General features: G+C 43.7%; 1 protein-coding gene across 1 annotated transcript in view; it reads left to right on the forward strand.

The window, feature by feature from the left end:
- CFAP46 (cilia and flagella associated protein 46) overlaps positions 1-21,778 on the forward strand; it is a 1,558,477-nt gene that overhangs the window by 638,502 nt on the left and 898,197 nt on the right. The window contains exons 24-25 of the mRNA XM_086922533.1: positions 1,303-1,434; positions 1,739-1,904. Of these exons, the coding sequence (XP_086778659.1) occupies positions 1,303-1,434; positions 1,739-1,904 (298 nt within the window). The remainder of the gene's footprint in view (positions 1-1,302; positions 1,435-1,738; positions 1,905-21,778) is intronic.

Raw genomic sequence — 21,778 nt, forward strand, 5'->3', positions numbered from 1 at the left:
CAGGGTGGGAGGAAATTTGTGTCAGCCCTGTGATCCCACCACTTTGCACCCAGAAATGAGAGAAAAAATAGACATTTTTTCTAGATAAATTTGAAATCCTTCAAACCAGATAGCAGCATGTATTTTTGTCAGTGCGGCCGCTCAGCCAAGGAAACTGTCACATGCGGCCTCTTGGAGGGAGCTCCGCACTGAGGCACCAGCTCCCTAACAGGGATCATCACCACTGTTGTGGATGGAGACCCCAATCAGCATGGTCCCTTGCGGTGACAAGGCTGTTAGGGTGACTTCAGTGAAACCAGTGCTGCACGGCTTTCGCCGAACTGGGGAGTACGAGTACGACGCCATGCCAGATGCCAGTGCCTGCTTTTCCCAGCGACCTCAAGCATGATGACATGGACTCTGCAACTGCAACTCGTGCCGTCACTGTGTCCCTAAGCCAGCCCCTCAAATCCTCAAAGTACTTTATCAATCCCCCAGATGGGAGTGATCCCTGACCTTGCAGCAGCTTCCCCCCCCCGTCCGTGACTGAATATCACAGTGTTTTGGTGGCTTAGTTGCAATCATACACGAGTGGCCTCAGCAACTCCGCGGCCATGTCCTTGTTCTTCTTAGTGGCCACATTGCTTGTGAATCCTCCAGCAGGACTCGTAGTACCATAAGTCAAGTACACTGACTTCTGAAATGGTATTATTCCTTATAGTGCCAAAACACTCATACATACTTTAAGACCACGGTTTTGGTATGTTTAAAAGGAAATAATTATTGGTCAACTTTTGGTATTTATATCATTTTGATCTCGGGTTGCTCAGAATAACGAGTAGTATTTCCATATTCAGATTACTTGTATTGTATCTGCGATTCATATGTCCATTCATAATCCTGCTGCATTTAACGCCCTGATGTTGTAATGCATGCTATTTGTGCCTCACATTAGCCAGGTGTACGACGAGTACTGACTCACGCTTTGCATAGCATGCACAGTATTTATGATTCATTTTATTTTGGTCTAAGCTTTATGTACAATATACTATATATATATATTTTTAATATAATCCTGTGTGAAATCTCTTTTGTGGTGTATTCGTTGTGTCACTGGTTGAATGTGTTGCGCAAATGCTTTACACATTGCCTCTAATGATAAGCCTGACTCTTCTATGCCAAGCTACCACAGGGTGAGCACAGGTTATTTTTGGTGTGTAACTTACTTGCCTTGACTAAAGTGGTGATTTCTGTCTGGCTTAGGTTCAAACCTTAGCCAACCAGAAACCCCATTTCTAACAGTACTCTGTTTCTGTTTTTCAGGTACAACTACACATTGGAGCAAGAACTGCTAAGCATTGCTGCGTGCATACAAGCGCAAAGCATAATGGAGACTTTAGATGGAAATAAGCACTTACATATGTTAGCTTTAAAGGCTTTTCAGGCCAGTGCGAGGTAAGTTCTGTGTGACCTACCAAAGCCGTCCCATAACAAATGCATATGCCCTTATTAATGGAGAGCGAAAAGTGTACTACATGTAAATAATGAACGTGTTTTAATAACAGCTGCCGCGAGAGCGCTATTATGATTTATGAAACAAGATGAGCATTTTGTATGAATAACTAATTAGCTTACCAAAATCTGTATTTCAGTTTAATAGATCACATTGTCATTTAACATGTTTACTTGATTTTTTTAAAATAACATTTTAAAGCTAGAAATGTACTGAGAGGATTGCCCATAAAATATTTGTTTCCAGTTATGCAGGGGAGGCTGCAAGCATGGAGCTTGTAATCAAAGCGGCAAAATACTTCTGGAACGCCTGCTTGCCATTGGTAGGATCCCCTGCTGAAAGGCATGTTTTGAAGCAGCCCATCCTGTACATTCTCAAAGCTTTTCGGAAGGCCGAATCAAAAATTAAAAAGGTACTATTTTGACAATTACCTTTTCAGATGTTTGTAGAGTTAATGCCAATATTTGCGTTTTCCACTAATGTACAACAGATTCGACATCAAGGGATTTTCTCTGCTATCCACAAACAGTAGAATGTATTTACATGTATGTTATCAAGGGACTTTATCTGATACCCATGTCCATCTATCTTTCACGGAATTATTTTTTTTAACTATTCAGGCTGTAATGGAGAAAGGTGTAGAGCAATCCATTTCTAGTGGACTGGCTTGCCTAACTAAAGAAATAGTATACATATTCAGTGCATGGAGAGATAATAAATGGGATGAGCACCTTGCCAGTGCTTAATTTGTAAAATAAGTAAGTGCCAGGGCCCTTTTCGGGAGGCCACTGCAGCCGGCACCACTCATTCCTCCTGCCAGAGCTCACAATGACAGAACCAACGCAAGTTCTAACCATCGCACTGCTAGTTCTAACCATCACACTGCTATAAGTATGACAATTAAAACTACCCCAGGCCAACTAAAGTTATTAAAATGGAGTGAGTGACAGATGTTATTCATTTTAATCTATATTGACTTATTAAATACTGTTGTTGTGCTTATCTCAAAAATTTGACAGAGAGCGACACCGTGTGGTGAGCTGTCACTAGAGCTGGTGCTGACAATTAAGTACCAGTGCTGAGCACTGGAAGCCATCAGCTCAAATTAAGCACTGGCCTTGATGCTACTCCTAGATAGTTTAGTTACCGACATCAGTCATAATGATCATATATTTTTGTTGGAAAATTTCATATTTTCAAAATGATTTTAAAAGAAAGCAGTGAATGGTGCTCCAGTATCTAGATAGTTACAGGAGCACCTTTCATGTACAGATCATTGCCATTCTATGAGAGATATTTATAACTGTGATTCATTCACATCTCTTTATACCATCCTTCAACTTGGAGAATTTACAGGGAGGGAAACGTATTGGTAATCTCTGGGAAGCCCAGCCAAGCAGTTTCTGCTAGCCACAAGGTTCAAATTGGATGTCAGTCATGGGTAGGATCACCCTGTCAAAGATATTCCTTCCTCAGCTTCTCTACTATTTCACTTTCCTCCCAATTCGTCTCCTCAAATCCCTCTCAATTAAATTTCATCTGGGACATGGAGCTCCATAGCATTGCCTGAGTAAACTGCGCCTTCTATCAGATAAAGGAAGACTTGCGGTCCCTGATTTGCAGCTCTACTGTCTTACGGCACAGTTTAAATGGGCAGCGCTCTTGTGCAATACACTTTGGAGTGCTGGAGGCTCGAGAACCACGTTTTAACCCACTCAGGCCCTCTTGGTAGTCATCCTTCTGGTGCTGCGACTTCGCCATCATAAGGTGTCCTAGGGCCCTTTACTGTCTGTCCTCCATTTCGCATGTGCCCGGGCACTCCAAAGCACAGCAACATTTCCTTCTACCAGAGACCGCCCAACAATAATTTTGCCTCACCTCCCACACACAGGAGACTGGACTGGGTTACGGGATTAGGAGCACAGGGGCCTGACCAAGATTCGGGACTGGTTTTTAAAAGGCCAACTGTGAGTTTTCCAGGACTTAACCGTTGAGTTTGATGCCCCCCTATCAGTTCTCCCTATAGGGCGTAGGGGCGACAGCCATTAGACAGGCCTAGGCCGCCTAGGAACTTGAACCCACTGTGCATGAGTGTCTGAAGACCATCTGCACTAAGACAGCCCAGGCCCATGCGTTCACGCTGCTGTATTGTTCCCTGGTCTCTCAGACTAAACACAATCATTCTCTCCCCCTTGCGGGATAGCTGGATCACTGACTTGGGTTGGGAATTCAGAGATAGGGACTGGGTCAATGTGCTGTGTTACTCCCTCCAGACTTCTAGTAATTCAATATTATTACTTGCACACGGGGTACCTGACTCCTAAACAGCTGAATAGAATATTCCCTGGGATCCAAGCGGTGTGACCCAGAAACGGTGTGGATGATGCTGACTTTTTCCATATGTTGCGAGACTGCCTGACACTTACCCCTTTCTAGGAGTTAGCAACAGCCGGTCTTAATGCTGCCACAAGCCGCACTCTTGATGGGATGCAGGTTGTCTGCTTGCTGTTGTTATTCCCCAAACCCCGTGGCAGACTTATCATGTCCAAGTAAGTGGACCTGGCCTTTATTCCGGCATGCCCGCACATCGCTATGGCTTGGAGAGTTCCCGTGGGGCCCTCTCTTTTGGGATGGGGACAGGAGCTATCCAGGTGTGCAGAATATGAGAGTGATGTTAGGAAACTGAAACACAAAAGGGCCAATGCTGACCAGGTCACATGCAGCCTTGGGACCCAATACTCCAGGGCTGCCCACTGATATCAATGGGCAGACGCCTACTAACCATACCAGACAAGGTCCTCTCTAATGAGAGCTGAGTTGTTCTTTCCCTTTTTAGGGGTCACTTATCCCAAATACACTGTACCCTCACGTAATGTTAAGTCTGCTTTGTTCCGGTACATGTTGCCCCGGGCCCCCTGCCACACTTTACCCCAAACCTGTATTACTGGCTCTCCTGCTGAAGACGCCACTTGCGTCCCAGAGATATCCCATCCCTTCTCTTCACCCTGCAGGTTTGCCTGTATGGCTGTTTTACCCAACTTCACTCCCTTCCCTCTTGCAATGGCTCCCTTAGATTGGTGGGAATCACTATTGTGGCCCATTTGTGCAGCCAGAATGGATATCATAGCCTCTCTATACATAATACTTCTTAGTTCACAAACCATTCCGACTGTTATATGTTCTACTTCACTATGGGTTTCTCTGCTGCCCTGTGAGGTATGCAGATTGAGCTCGTGCTTTATTACTTGTTGCTGTGAATGATCCACATTCAAGGAAAATGTCAATAAACTGTGTTACAAAAACTGGTTCAACTGGATACTTAGAGGCTGAATAAAACAACCTTTATAAAAGTCATCCTTGTGACTTTCATTTTGCCTTTACTTTTGATAGTTGATTACTACAGCAGACCTCATCCAATAGCTGAATTGTGCCCATGGACCAGTGTCAAATTGTATGTGCAGAAATGAGCTACTATTTATGAATTCAAATAGAGTACCCATGATGGCGGACTAGGATTTAAAGAAAAAAACTGTCCTTTCAGTTCACATGCATCTGTGGCAAATGTTTCATAATTTAATCACGTATTTTGTACCGCTTTCCTTAGCAGACCGTATTGCAATCGTGAAAATGAACATCCTCCCTAAATTTATTTATTTATTTAATAATATTCCCATTCCACCCCCGAAAGCCATTTTTAAAAATATTACGTCATTAGTACTTAAACTAATCTGGGCGGGTAAACAAGCACGCATAGAGCTCAGGACACTAACGCTACCCTACGATAGAGGAGGGTTTTGTGTACCAGACTTCTTATTATATTACCTATGTGCACAAGTGCAGTATGCAGCCTACTGTTTCCATAAGATACCTTATTTGACACACACGGCAGTGGAAGAGGGAGATGCACTACCGGTACCATTAACAGCCATACTAACGCATAAGAGACCACCCCTGCATGCTGTAGACATTAACACCATTGATGCTACAGCAAATGCTTGGAGAAGACTGGGGCAACTAGCTCAAAAGCTACCGCTTTATGCTCTGGCATTGCCTTTACACCACCACCCGGAACTATCAGTTACTAGGGAGTCTGTGGGCATGGATCTACTACAAATATTAACAATAGAGGGGAGGTAGAGTATAGAGATAGGATTCTGACTCCACGGGCACTGTTAATTAAACAAAAAGAATCCTACTCAGGGTGGACAGGAGGAGGGTAACCACAAGGATGGGAAAACTCAGTGTTTTGTAAAATACCCCTCACACACCAACAGGCCCCTTGGTGTCATGCTTCATCATCGGGGTCTTCGCACCCCACTAAAGGGATGCGGCGTGCTGCGACCTACGACTACGCGGGAGCACTGTCAGGGTTGACTATGTGTGGTGTGTGTGAGGTGTAAGTGATGGGGTATTTGTAAATGTGAGTTGTGGGGTATGGTGAAGGTTAAAAAGTACCTGGCTCGTAGGTTCTAGGGAAAAAACTTTATTCAAAACCTCGGGCTGGTACTAGTAAAAGAAGTGCAATGTGAGGTTAATTGTCATAATTATGGACATTACCTCTGGTGTGCGTCGACATGTTTCGGAACTGGTGTTCCTTCTTCAGGACGGGGGCACAACTTCCCCACCTTACTCACGTATTTTTATAGAATTTTTTTTTTTCTTTGGGTGTAAAAAATAAAAGTGAAATTATTTACAGTGATGGACTAAGGCTATAGTGTGCTTACAGCGGTATAGGTCTATGCAGTTGCATGACCTAAAAAAGAAAAGAAAAATAAATAAATTTGGTTGCCTCAATGGGCTGGCTCAAAACAGGTGCAGTGACTTGGGGCCCCAAATGGTTTTGTGATCCTGTAAAGGAGAAAGACAAACAGAACACATAACATAAGTGACACATATAAGTTTGAAGTAGCTCTGTGAACATACTCATTATTTTGTATTTTCTTGCTTCATGAGCATTTCCAGAACGTCCGGGTTGGTTGATAGATTCGTAATCTATATGGATAAAGAAGTGGTTTCAGTATCCTTTACTCACTGTTTAGGTCGGGATTGGTGATTTCTGATTGATTTGCCTATCCAATACTCACAGAATCCGCCAGAGATTACCTCCTTGTACCGCCTAACGCTGCTCCCCTGATAATGGCTAGCAATCAGCGCTCTGTCTTATATAGGTCTTGTTTTGCTGATTGATTGCTCTGTAATTCGCTAATTGTCGGATGTATGGCGAAACCCATATAAGGAAAATCCGACGGTGCGCCTATCAGAATAGTGGCCTCGTTCCCAAAGCGCCGGGTGTGCACTGTGCGCACGTTTCTTAGACTAGCGTTTGATAGTTACGCTTCGCGCATGCGCAGTCAATACCATCGGGTCCCTAGTGGCTCCGTAGGCGCATGTGCGTACTTGCATCTCCGTGATGCTAGTTCTTGCGCATGCGGGCGCTTGTTCTTAATCTGCGTGTGTTAGTACCTTCGTAGGAGCGCATTATGTTCCAATTGGTTCCAGTATTAAACATAAGTTATACGGTTTTGAAGGTCTACAGGCTTACTAGCAGGAAAATGTTAAAGTAGGCACCAGTATTCTATTCTATTGGTGTTGCTCAGACTAGGTAGTGTGAATTATGGGGAATGGTAGTTATGTTAGGGGCAGTATTTCAGGATGTTGGTAGGTGGTATCTCGAATGGCCATGAGTACTGTTCATAACAATTAGGTATGGTGTCAAAACGTGAGTAGCCAGAAGTATTATAGTCTCTCAAGGAAATACAGTTATCTTTTTTAATTCGTACTTGACAATTGGGCCCATGGAACGTCATCATTGAGGCCATTGGTGTGGGTGCTCAGACGGAAAACCCATCGTTGTTCCTTTTGAAAAAGGCCAATTTCAGATGGCAAACGTTCAATTATTGTCCATCGTAGATCATTGACACAATGTTGTTTTTCTAAAAAATGGGACGCCATTTTTGTTGTTGATTTTTTACAGCGTATGTTGCTCTTGTGTTCTCCCATTCTCACTTTCACAGGTCTGGTGGTCATGCCAACATACTCAAGGCCACACGGGCATGTTATCATGTAGACGACATTTTTCGTGTTGGAATTCGTAAATTGCCGTTGCTTCCATTTTGTTCCGTTTCTGAAGGTCAGGGCATTGCTTTTTTGAGTCAGATGGCAGCTGCTGCAATTACCACATGGAAAGTGTCCTTGGAGTCCAATTGTGGTCTGTCTACTCGTCAGATTTTGTCGTGGTCTGGTGTGGACCAATATATCCTTGATGTTTCTTCCCCTGCGATGTGCATGCATAGGTTTCTCAAACTCTAGGTTTCCACAGTTCAGTATCCTCCAATGTTTGTCTATGATCTTCGACACCTCATTAGACATGGTCGTGTAGGTCGTGACACATATTGGTCTTTTATTTACTCCTTTGTCCTGTGGTCTGTCTTCTAGGAGTGCGTCTCTATGGTTGTTCTTGGCCCTTTTCATCGCCCTGTCGATGGTTCTGATGGGGTATTGTCTTTGTATCAATTTTGTTTTTAGATCTTTTGCTTGTGTATTGAATTGGTTCAGTTCCGTACAGTTGCGTCGGAGACGCAGAAATTTTCCATACGGTAGATTCTCCCTAAGGTGTCTGGGATGGAAGCTGTCATATCGTAACAGGCAGTTTCTGAAGGTTGGCTTGAAATGACTCATACTTTTTAGTCTGCCATCTTCAGTATAGATGTTAAGATCCAGGAATATCATCGATGTGTTAGAGACAGTACTTGTAAATTTCAGGTATATGCTTTCGTTATTTAATCAGGTCACAAAATTGGAAGCACTATCAAAATCCCCATCCCAAATGATGAAAATGTCATCAATATACCTTTTCCAGGTATTGATGTGAGACTTGTATGGATTGTCTATGTGTAGGATTCTGTGCTGTTCCAGATGGTGAACATACAAGCCAGCCAGACTTGGAGCAAATGTACTTCCCATACTTGTTCCATGGGTCTGTAGGTAGATGGTCTGGTTGTATTGAAAGAAGTTCTCTTTTAAGGCCAGAGAGATGCATTCCAGCACCAAATTTCTCGGAGTTTGGTACTTCCATGGGTTACTGAAAAGTACTTCTTTTATGATTTGGAGTGTTTCTTCATGAGGAAGGCTAGTATATAAACTCTCTGCATCAAGACTTAGTAGGAGTTGCTTCGAAGGATCAAAAGTTTTTGCTTCAAGTAGCTTCAGTACTGACCTAGTGTCCTTTAGATAGGTGTTGGTAGACTTTACCAGTGGGCGGAGGAAGGCATCAGCAAATTTAGACAGAGGCTCCAAGATGGAGCCGATCCCCGAGACAATAGGTCTTCCTGGTGGGTTGTTGATGTTTTTATGAATCTTGGGGATGCTGTAGAAATAGGGTGTTCGTGGTGAGGGTTGTTGCAAGAATTCTGCCTCTTTTCTGCTCAGCCAGTCATTGGCTAGGCCTTCTTCTACCATGCCTCCAATTCTGATGCGTAGTCTCTCAGTGGGGTCTTCGTTCAAGATCCTGTAGTTGCGTTCGTCAGATAGTAAACGTATACACTCAGTGTTGTAAGCCTCAAGGGTTTGTAGAACAATGGCACCACCCTTGTCAGCTGGTTTTATGATTAGTTCTTTATTGTTGGTCAATTCTCTTAGGGCTTTTTGTTCATTACCACTAGTATTGTGGAAGGAGTTTTTGTCCTTTGTATTGAGTTTGTTAATCTCTGTGATAACCGCTTTCTCAAAAGTCAAAATTTCCACTGGTATTGTGGAATCAGGTGGAGTGAAGGTTGACTTAGGTTTTAGACCGGTGTCTGTTCTGTCGTCGGGCAGTGGCTTGTCTTGGAAGAAAGCCTGTAGTTTCAGTTTGCGAATAAAGTCCTGCAGTTCCATGTTCAGTTTGAAGGTGTCTGGTTTTTGAGTTGTTACGAACCCTAGTCCTTTGTTCAGTACACTCCTCTGTGTTTCTGTGAGTGGCCAGGGTGTAAGATTGACCACTAGGTCCCTCTCTTGCTCGTTGATGGCTGGTTCGGGAGGGATGCTCCTGGTTGTCCGTGGGTTGGGTAGGTTCTGATCTTCCCATGCCACGGTGTTGCCCTTCCGGTTGCGTCCCGGAGTGGTTTGGCGTGTGCCTAAAAAAGGCTGTTGTTGGCCATAGTAACCTTCGTTGTAATCAGTGTTCCATTGTGGATAATTGGGTACTACAGAGGGGGGCCCAAATTGAAAAGGATTGAATTGAGGTGGGCCCATGTATTGTGGGTATTGGGAATGCGGCTGGTAGCCCCTCCATCCCCTTTGTCTGGGGAATTGTTGTCTCCTTTGTCTCCATCCCCCTCTGCATTGTCTGGATCCTCTGTTGCTACTTGAGCTTGATCCTGAGGCTTCCAATTTTGTGACCTGGTTAAATAATCAAAACATATACCTGAAATTTACAAGTACTGTCTCTAACACATCGATGATATTCCTGGATCTTAACATCTATACTGAAGATGGCAGACTAAAAAGTACGACTCATTTCAAGCCAACCTCCAGAAACTGCCTGTTACGATATGACAGCTTCCATCCCAGACACCTTAGGGAGAATCTACCGTATGGACAATTTCTGCGTCTCCGACGCAACTGTACGGAACTGAACCAATTCAATACACAAGCAAAAGATCTAAAAACAAAATTGATACAAAGACGATACCCCATCAGAACCATCGACAGGGCGATGAAAAGGGCCAAGAACAACCATAGAGACGCACTCCTAGAAGACAGACCACAGGACAAAGGAGTAAATAAAAGACCAATGTGTGTCACGACCTACACAACCATGTCTAATGAGGTGTCGAAGATCATAGACAAACATTGGAGGATACTTTACTGAACTGTGGAAACCTAGAGTTTGAGAAACCTATGCATGCACATCGCAGGGGAAGAAACATCAAGGATATATTGGTCCACACCAGACCATGACAAAATCTGACGAGTAGACAGACCACAATTGGACTCCAAGGACACTTTCCATGTGGTAATTGCAGCAGCTGCCATCTGACTCAAAAAAGCAATGCCCTGACCTTCAGAAACGGAACACCATGGGAGCAACGGCAACTTACGAATTGCAACACGAAAAATGTCGTCTACATGATAACATGCCCGTGTGGCCTTGAGTATGTTGGCATGACCACCAGACCTGTGAAAGTGAGAATGGGAGAACACAAGACCAACATACGCTGTAAAAAATCAACGACAAAAATGGCGTCCCATTTTTTAGAAAAACAACATTGTGTCTATGATCTACGATGGACAATAATTGAACGTTTGCCATCTGAAATTGGCCTTTTTCAAAAGGAACAACGATGGGTTTTCCGTCTGAGCACCCACACCAATGGCCTCAATGATGACGTTCCATGGGCCCAATTGTCAAGTACGAATTAAAAAAGATAACTGTATTTCCTTGAGAGACTATAATACTTCTGGCTACTCACGTTTTGACACCATACCTAATTGTTATGAACAGTACTCATGGCCATTCGAGATACTACCTACCAACATCCTGAAATACTGCCCCTAACATAACTACCATTCCCCATAATTCACACTACCTAGTCTGAGCAACACCAATAGAATAGAATACTGGTGCCTACTTTAACATTTTCCTGCTAGTAAGCCTATAGACCTTCAGAACCGTATAACTTATGTTTAATACTGGAACCAATTGGAACATAATGCGCTCCTACGAAGGTACTAACACACGCAGATTAAGAACAAGCGCCCCGCATGTGCAAGAACTAGCATCACGGAGATGCAAGTACGCGCATGCGCCTACGGACCCACTAGGGACCCGATGGTATTGACTTCGCATGCGCGAAGCGTAACTATCAAACGCTAGTCTAAGAAACGTGCGCACAGTGCACACCCGGCACTTTGGGAACGAGGCCACTATTCTGATAGGCGCACCGTCGGATTTTCCTTATATGGGTTTCGCCATACATCCGACAATTAGCGAATTACAGAGCAATCAATCAGCAAAACAAGACCTATATAAGACAGAGCGCTGATCGCTAGCCATTATCAGCGGAGTAGCGTTAGGGGATACAAGGAGGTAATCTCTGGCGGATTCTGTGAGTATTGGATAGGCAAAACAATCAGAAATCACCAATCCCGACCTAAACAGTGAGTAAAGGATACTGAAACCACTTCTTTATCCATATAGATTACGAATCTATCAACCAACCCTGACGTTCTGGAAATGCTCATGAAGCAAGAAAATACAAAATAATGAGTATGTTCACAGAGCTACTTCAAACTTATATGTGTCACTTATGTTATGTGTTCTGTTTGTCTTTCTCCTTTACAGGATCACAAAACCATTTGGGGCCCCAGGTGACTGCACCTGTTTTGAGCCAGCCCATTGAGGCAACCAAATTTATTTATTTTTCTTTTCTTTTTTAGGTCATACAACTGCATAGACCTATACCGCTGGAGGCACACTATAGCCTTAGTCCATCACTGTAAATAATTTCACTTTTATTTTTTACACCCAAAGAAAAAAAAAATTTCTATAAAAATACGTGAGTAAGGTGGGGAAGTTGTGCCCCCGTCCTGAAGAAGGAACACCAGTTCCGAAACATGTCGACGCACACCAGAGGTAATGTCCATAATTATGACAATTAACCTCACATTGCACTTCTTTTACTAGTACCAGCCCGAGGTTTTGAATAACGTTTTTTCCCTAGAACCTACGAGCCAGGTACTTTTTAACCTTACAATACCCCACAACTCACGTTTACAAATACCCCATCACTTACACCTCACACACTCCACACATAGTCAGCCCTGACAGTGCTCCCGCGTAGTCGCAGGTCGCAGCACGCCTCATCCCTTTAGTGGGGTGCGAAGACCCCGATGATGAAGCATGACACCAAGGGGCCTGTTGGTGTGTGAGGGGTATTTTACAAAACACTGAGTGTTCCCCATCCTTGTGGTTACACTCCTCCTGTCCACCCTGAGTAGGATTCTTTTTATTTAATTAACAGTGCCCGTGGAGTAAGAATCCTATCTCTATACTCTACCTCCCCTCTATTGTTAATATTTATCCAGGCAGCGCAGAGCTGCGGGAGTTTCTCTGAAAACAATACACACACATAGTGACACACACCATAGTCAAAAGAAGCCAGCGGTCTCTCAACATGGAAGACGAACACGGCCTCACATTTGGGGAGGACGAAATTGACAAGATTCTATCAGCCATCAATCCCTTTGAAGGTCTGAGTAATCCAGAAACTGGTCCCAACACTAACGATTGGAATGAGTTGCTAAATCTCAGACGCAATCAAATAAAAGCAGCCCTTCATGGTCTGTTCATGACAGAATACCTGCGTAACAAATTGGCACCACCAGGCTTAATTGTAAAAAATGAACCACTCATCTTTCAAAATGACCTAGTCTTCAAAAAGGAATGGTCATTGATATCCTGGCACTGCTCAAGAGACTGGCTAGTACTAATAGTCAAAACTGCGGCTAGAATAACCCAGGAACTAAAAATTGAGATCAACAAAATAGAGGTCCAACTTAATACATACATTTCTCCAGCAGACCTAAAAATAAAACTGGACAAATTAAACCAACAAATGACAGACTTCGAGTTTACCCTAAAACAAAGCAAAACTAACAAATTAACCAAGGACATAGCAAAATTCACACCAGAGAGTGCATATCCTTACACCAAACCGGATTATGTCCCAAAAAGTTCATACAGTGATGCTGACAGCGACGTCTCGGACAATGGGTCCTCAGGATCAAACTCAAGTAGCAACAGAGGATCCAGACAACGCAGAGGGGGATGGAGACAAAGTAGACAACAATTCCCCAGACAAAGGGGATGGAGGGGCTACCAACCGCATTCCCAATACCCACACTACATGGGTCCACCTCAATTCAATCCTTTTCAATTTGGGCCCCCCTCTGTAGCACCAAATTATCCACAATGGAACACTGATTACAACGAAGGTTACTATGGCCAACAACAGCCTTTTTTAGGCACACGCCAAACCACTCGGGGACGCAACCGGAAGGGCAACACCGTGGCATGGGAAGATCAGGACCTACCCAACCCACGGACAACCAGGAGCATGACCGGATCCCTCCCGAACCAGCCATCAACGAGCAAGAGCGGGACCTAGTGGTCAATCTTACACCCTGGCCACTCACAGAAACACAGAGGAGTGTACTGAACAAAGGACTAGGGTTCGTAACAACTCAAAAACCAGACACCTTCAAACTGAACATGGAACTGCAGGACTTTATTCGCACACTGAAACTACAGGCTTTCTTCCAAGACAAGCCACTGCCCAACGACAGAACAGACACCGGTCTAAAACTTAAGTCAACCTTCACTCCACCTGATTCCACAATACCAGTGGAAATTTTGGCTTTTGAGAAAGCGGTTATCACAGAGGTTAACAAACTCAATACAAAGGACAAAAACTCCTTCCACAATACTAGTGGTAATGAACAAAAAGCCCTAAGAGAATTGACCAACAATAAAGAACTAATCATAAAACCAGCTGACAAGGGTGGTGCCATTGTTCTACAAACCCTTGAGGCTTACAAAACTGAGTGTATACGTTTACTATCTGACGAACGCAACTACAGGATCTTGAAGGAAGACCCCACTGAGAGACTACGCATCAGAATTGGAGGCATGGTAGAAGAAGGCCTAGCCCATGACTGGCTGAGCAAAAAAGAGGCAGAATTCTTGCAACAACCCTCACCACGAACACCCTATTTCTACAGCATCCCCAAGATTCATAAAAACATCAACAACCCACCAGGAAGACCTATTGTCTCGGGGATCGGCTCCATCTTGGAGCCTCTGTCTAAATTTGCTGATGCCTTCCTCCGCCCACTGGTACAGTCTACCAATACCTATCTAAAGGACACTAAGTCAGTACTGCAGCTACTTGAAGAAAAAACTTTTGATCCTTCGAAGCAACTCCTACTAAGTCTTGACGTAGAGAGTTTATATACTAGCCTTCCTCATGAAGAAACACTCCAAATCATAGAGGAAGTACTTTTCAGTAACCCATGGAAGTACCAAACTCCGAGAAATTTGGTGCTGGAATGCATCTCTCTGGCCTTAAAAGAGAACTTCTTTCAATACAACCAGACCATCTACCTACAGACCCATGGAACAAGTAGGGGAAGTACATTTGCTCCAAGTCTGGCTGGTTTGTATGTTCACCATCTGGAACAGCACAGAATCCTACACATAGACAATCCATACAAGTCTCACATCAATACCTGGAAAAGGTATATTGATGACATTTTCATCATTTGGGATGGGGATTTTGATAGTGCTTCCAATTTTGTGACCTGGTTAAATAACCAAAACATATACCTGAAATTTACAAGTACTGTCTCTAACACATCAATGATATTCCTGGATCTTAACATCTATACTGAAGATGGCAGACTAAAAAGTACGACTCATTTCAAGCCAACCTCCAGAAACTGCCTGTTACGATATGACAGCTTCCATCCCAGACACCTTAGGGAGAATCTACTGTATGGACAATTTCTGCGTCTCCGACGCAACTGTACGGAACTGAACCAATTCAATACACAAGCAAAAGATCTAAAAACAAAATTGATACAAAGACAATAGCCCATCAGAACCATCGACAGGGCGATGAAAAGGGCCAAGAACAACCATAGAGAGGCACTCCTAGAAGACAGACCACAGGACAAAGGAGTAAATAAAAGACCAATATGTGTCACGACCGACACGACCATGTCTAATGAGGTGTCGAAGATCATAGACAAACATTGGAGGATACTGAACTGTGGAAACCTAGAGTTTGAGAAACCTATGCATGCACATCGCAGGGGAAGAAACATCAAGGATATATTGGTCCACACCAGACCACGACAAAATCTGACGAGTAGACAGACCACAATTGGACTCCAAGGACACTTTCCATGTGGTAATTGCAGCAGCTGCCATCTGACTCAAAAAAGCAATGCCCTGACCTTCAGAAACGGAACAACATGGGAGCAACGGCAATTTACGAATTGCAACACGAAAAATGTCGTCTACATGATAACATGCCCGTGTGGCCTTGAGTATGTTGGCATGACCACCAGACCTGTGAAAGTGAGAATGGGAGAACACAAGAGCAACATACGCTGTAAAAAATCAACAACAAAAATGGCGTCCCATTTTTTAGAAAAACAACATTGTGTCAATGATCTACGATTATTATTATTATTATTATTATTATTATTATTAGTGTGTTTTGTAAAGCGTGCAGCGGCCCCAACGGTGCATCCCGGCGCTGGGAGACTCTGAGAACTAGAGGTCAGAGGTACCAAACTAGGAAGAAAAAAGAAGGGTTTTAAGGGATTTACGAAATGCTGGTTCTGTCTGGCATGTGCGAAGAGCTAATGGAAGCTTATTCCAGTGCTTGGAGGCACAGACCTCAAAGGTTTTTCCACCAGCACGGGAACGCTTAAATCGGGGAGTTTCTAGGAAAAATATGGAGTTGGAGCCTAGTGCCCTAGATTTAACATAAGGGCGAAGAGTATTTTTAAGATGGGCCGACCCATTGCCTTTAGATGCACGGAAAGCCAACGTCATTGCTTTAAAGACGCATCTTTTCGCAATGGGTAGCCAGTGTAGTTTACGGAGTTGAGGGGAGATATGATGTCTGGCAGGAATTCTCTCCACCAGCCGGGCGGCGGCATTTTGAACCGTCTGCAATTTGTAACATAGGCCTGCTGTGATACCGAGATAAAGGGCATTGGCATAGTCGAGATGGGATATGATTAATGCCTGGATCACAGTCTTGCGGCACTCCTCCGGCAGATAGTTAATGAGCCGTTTGATTGTTCTGATTTTGGCAAAGCATGAAGCTGTGACTGTTTGTACCTAGCTGTCAAAGCTGAGATGGGTGTCCCAGCGTACTCCTAGGTTTTTCACCGAGTTTTTAGGCGTGGGGGCCTGGCACAGGTCTTCAGGCCACCACAGGCTGGCATCCAGGGGAGAAGGAGAGTTGAAAAACAAAATCTCCGTTTTACCTGCGTTGAGACGGAGGGAATTAGCATCCATCCAGTTGGAAATGTCTCTTAGGCAGGATTTCAGCGGGTCGAAAGCAGATGCAGAGGGGGTATCGAACGTGAAAAGTAGCTGGATGTCATCAGCGTAAGATGTGGATTTGATCCCAGTCTGGGAGATCAGCTTAGCCAAAGGGGTGAAATAAACGTTAAACAAAAGCGGGCTAAGGGAAGAGCCCTGTGGGACTCCCCATTTAAGTGGCCTGGCGGAGGAAGTGAAGGGAGGGGTGAAAACTTGTTGGGTGCGATTGGACAGGTAAGATGACAGCCACTTTAGAACAGAGCCGCCTAGCCCTAAGTCCTCGAGCCTTCTCAGCAAGATCTTATGACAGACGGTGTCAAATGCTGCTGAAAGATCCAGCAGCACTAACACCGCCCTCGACCTTCGGTCAAGCATCCATCTCACAGAGAGTCGTCCATTTCAATGAGGACCGACTCCGTGCTGTGGCCCGACCTGAAGCCATGCTGGGAGGGATGGAGGAGCCCGTTGGATTCGATGAAACTAGCCAATTGGGAATGAACCAGCTTTTCCAAGATCTTGGCTGGGGCAGGCAGGAGGGAAATAGGCCTGTAATTGCTGGGGAGGTCTGGGTCCAAGTTGGGTTTCTTCAGAATGGGGACTAGGGAGGCATGCTTCCATTTGGTAGGGAAGCATCCTGTACGGAGTGAGTCATTCCAGATGTGATTTAAATAGGGGTTAAGTAGGGGTGCCAGTTTTTTGTATTCCTTGGCTGGCCAAGGGTCGTTAGGGGAGCCTGATTTACATTTGAGGAGCTCAGTCATAGAATCTGCTTCCGATATTACCGCGAATTCAGTCAGGCAGAGTGACGATGGTGTGAGAGGAGTGGATCGCTCGTCGTCTCCTTCTGTATTAGAAGGGGGAAAGGATGTTTGGGTGTTCTCAATTTTGTCCTCAAAAAATTGAGAAAGCTTGTTGCACAGTGCCTGTGAGGCGGGCTGAGATCTGGTCAACGCGGCGGGGTCTCTGAAGGATCTAACAATGTTAAAGATCTCCCTGGCTCCATTGCTGGCGAGTTTTATTCTAGAGGCCAGGAAGTTCCGTTTGTGCTCCTCTATCATTCTCCGATAGTCTTTGAGGGCAGTTTTATAGATGGCTTTACTGTCCGGAGAGTAGTTCTGTCTCCAGCGGCGTTCAAGAGATTTACAGAAGGTCTTTTTCTGCCGAAGTTCGTTGGAGTTCCAGGGGGCTGAAGGTGCCGTCCTGTAAGATTTGACGGGTTTTATGGGGGCCAGGGCATCTAAGGCCTGACTTATCCATGTATCTAGGTTGTTAATAGCTTGGTCGGGGTCGGTTAACAGGCAGGGTTGGGAGTTGCTGAGATGTTTCTGGAGCGCATCCAAAGTGATGCGGCTCCAGTTTATGGACAATAATTGAACGTTTGCCATCTGAAATTGGCCTTTTTCAAAAGGAACAACGAAGGGTTTTCCGTCTGAGCACCCACACCAATGGCCTCAATGATGACGTTCCATGGGCCCAATTGTCAAGTACGAATTAAAAAAGATAACTGTATTTCCTTGAGAGACTATAATACTTCTGGCTACTCACGTTTTGACACCATACCTAATTGTTATGAACAGTACTCATGGCCATTCGAGATACCACCTACCAACATCCTGAAATACTGCCCCTAACATAACTACCATTCCCCATAATTCACACTACCTAGTCTGAGCAGCACCACTAGAATAGAATACTGGTGCCTACTTTAACATTTTCCTACTAGTAAGCCTGTAGACCTTCAGAACCGTATAACTTATGTTTAATACTGGAACCAATTGGAACATAATGCGCTCCTACGAAGGTACTAACACACGCAGATTAAGAACAAGCGCCCCGCATGCGCAAGAACTAGCATCACGGAGATGCAAGTACGCGCATGCGCCTACGGAGCCACTAGGGACCCGATGGTATTGACTGCGCATGTGCGAAGCGTAACTATCAAACGCTAGTCTAAGAAACGTGCGCACAGTGCACACTCGGCACTTTGGGAACGAGGCCACTATTCTGATAGGCGCACCGTCAGATTTTCCTTATATGGGTTTCGCCATACATCCGACAATTAGCGAATTACAGAGCAATCAATCAGCAAAACAAGACCTATATAAGACAGAGCGCTGATCGCTAGCCATTATCAGCGGAGCAGCGTTAGGGGGTACAAGGAGGTAATCTCTGGCGGATTCTGTGAGTATTGGATAGGCAAAACAATCAGAAATCACCAATCCCGACCTAAACAGTGAGTAAAGGATACTGAAACTACTTCTTTATCCATATAGATTACGAATCTATCAACCAACCCTGACGTTCTGGAAATGCTCATGAAGCAAGAAAATACAAAATAATGAGTATGTTTACAGAGCTACTTCAAACTTATATGTGTCACTTATGTTATGTGTTCTGTTTGTCTTTCTCCTTTACAGGATCACAAAACCATTTGGGGCCCCAGGTAACTGCACCTGTTTTGAGCCAGCCCATTGAGGCAACCAAATTTATTTATTTTTCTTTTCTTTTTTAGGTCATGCAACTGCATAGACCTACACCGCTGTAGGCACACTATAGCCTTAGTCCATCACTGTAAATAATTTCACTTTTATTTTTTACACCCAAAGAAACAAAAAATGTCTATAAAAATACGTGAGTAAGGTGGGGAAGTTGTGCCCCCGTCCTGAAGAAGGACCACCAGTTCCGAAACATGTCGACGCACACCAGAGGTAATGTCCATAATTATGACAATTAACCTCACATTGCACTTCTTTTACTAGTACCAGCCCGAGGTTTTGAATAAAGTTTTTTCCCTAGAACCTACGAGCCAGGTACTTTTTAACCTTCACCATACCCCACAACTCACATTTACAAAAACCCCATCACTTACACCTCACACACACCACACATAGTCAACCCTGACAGTGCTCCCGCGTAGTCGCAGGTCGCAGTACGCCTCATCCCTTTAGTGGGGTGCGAAGACCCCGATGATGAAGCATGACACCAAGGGGCCTGTTGGTGTGTGAGGGGTATTTTACAAAACACTGAGTGTTCCCCATCCTTGTGGTTACACTCCTCCTATCCACCCTGAGTAGGATTCTTTTTGTTTAATTAACAGTGCCTATGGATCTACTACACCAGGTAGGAATTGACACATTTGGAGATCTATATCACGAGGGGCGATTTTGCCAATTAAAAGACTTATCGTATATCAGTAATCAAACCATGTTATTCAGATTCACATATAATAGGCTACAAAGAGCCATCCAGGAATTATATCCTGACTATCCTGCTGAGCCGGCCCGCTTAAATACTCTCCAGCTCGTATTGACATCCTCAAATATTACACACTTAGTATCGCGGCTATATTCGGTAGCCCAAAAGGAATCCCATATACCACTGCTAAAGCAATGGTGAGGTGGAATGAGGTGCTTCTAGACCCATTAACTGAGAAGGAATGGCAAACTACATGCGCTTTAGTTAAACTGCTTACACCGAATGGTAACCTGCGACTCTTACACTTCAAATATTTACACCAAACATATTACACGCTGGTAAAACTACATAGATATGGGTTACGAGAAGAAACGAGATGCAAGAGGTGTGGGATGGAACAAGCAGATTTTTTTCATCTTGCCTGGAATTGTGTGAAGATACGTGAATACTGGGAAAAGGTAACTACTGTGATTCAGGATATAGTGGGAACGGAGATTGGCTACTCTATAAAAACCTGTCTACTGGGTCTCCTAACGAATGTGAAAGCGAAGAAACGTATATTTTGTGCAATTTCGTTATTATTAGCAAAACGTCAAATATTGCAATGCTGGTGTGGTACAAATGTCCCTAGCATTAAACAATGAATGTGTGACATGACTCATTGTAGAGATAAATTATTGACGTATGAAGAAGAACTACCGGCCAGATCACGTCCAAAAGACTACTCGCGGTTCTTTACTGATTTTGTGCGGGATACTGAAATAGCTGTACTATTGTAATTAACAATGTCTCTTTCTCCTACGTCACAGTAAACAGACATTATGGATTGCCCTTTAAGTAACTCTGTTTTAATTCTATACATACAATAATTACACATGGATGATGAATGCCGAAATGTAATGGCCTGAGTTTCTATTGAATGGTTGAACTATGTTCGGTATTTTGATGAAAAACAATAAAAAGATTTTTTTTAAATAATTTAATCACGTATAATTCAGTTTTTAAACCAAGATTCAGTAACATCGCATGTTATAGCAAATTAATTTGTGAAGTAGAGTAAGAAACTTTCAAAAGATAGATTGAAATGATTTCTACATAAAATGCAAGAATAACACAGTAGCCAGAAACTCCACTCATCATTACTTGTTTGTTGATTTCCCCCTGGTGTCCTACAACCTGTAATCTAGCCTTTTTAGGTCGAGCCTCGATCGACCTGTTGTATCCTCTTCTATGAGCTTTGGCAAACCCATCAATTGCCATTTTTTTTTCTGCCAATCCGAAATGCTGGCCTTCTATTGTTCCATTCCTCTCAACTGTCCCACCTTTGGGTGCCTGTTTCAGCTGAGGCGATTTCACTAAGGTATTGCTTTTGTTGCCCATCAGCAACTTTCCCCTGCACAGTCCCTCCTCCCCTCTCTGCATTGAAGCTCTGCAGGGCAACACCGACCAAGCAAGACCATAGTCTTGTTTTAAATGTTTACTTTCCGCTTTCGCTCGTCAGTGCTTGTCTATTTGGGCTATTAAGGTTGTTTCTCACGAGGTGTCCAATATGACTGTTAGAACTGATCTTGGTTATAAACATATACTTTTGTGCACGCATTGTATCTATTTAAAGTGCCAGTAAATTATACACTTCAATGTTCTTAATTTGCGAAGTTGAAATAAATAAAATCCAACTTGGCTGTGATATAAATAGCCACAAACAGTAGGGTGAATACATTTCATAACCAACTTACATTCCCTGTGCTTTTGTGCAAAATGAAAGGCCGCTTTTTAAAAATTTATGTATTTACGTTTGTACCCCATCAAAGATCGTCCATCTTTGTTGTGCGTGTTTCTTCAATAAGAGCTTTTTTTCCTTCCTCTGTCTGTTAGCTTTATTTAGATGCACTATTTTAAGAGGAGTTTTTCTCGAGTCTCTCGCGTAACAAACACAGCATTATATTGAAGTATCCTCAGCCATCTGCAAGGACGGAGACGATGGTGCG

The sequence above is a fragment of the Lissotriton vulgaris genome, chromosome 5 (genome assembly GCF_964263255.1).
Source record: "Lissotriton vulgaris chromosome 5, aLisVul1.2, whole genome shotgun sequence".
Classification (NCBI taxonomy): domain Eukaryota; kingdom Metazoa; phylum Chordata; class Amphibia; order Caudata; family Salamandridae; genus Lissotriton; species Lissotriton vulgaris.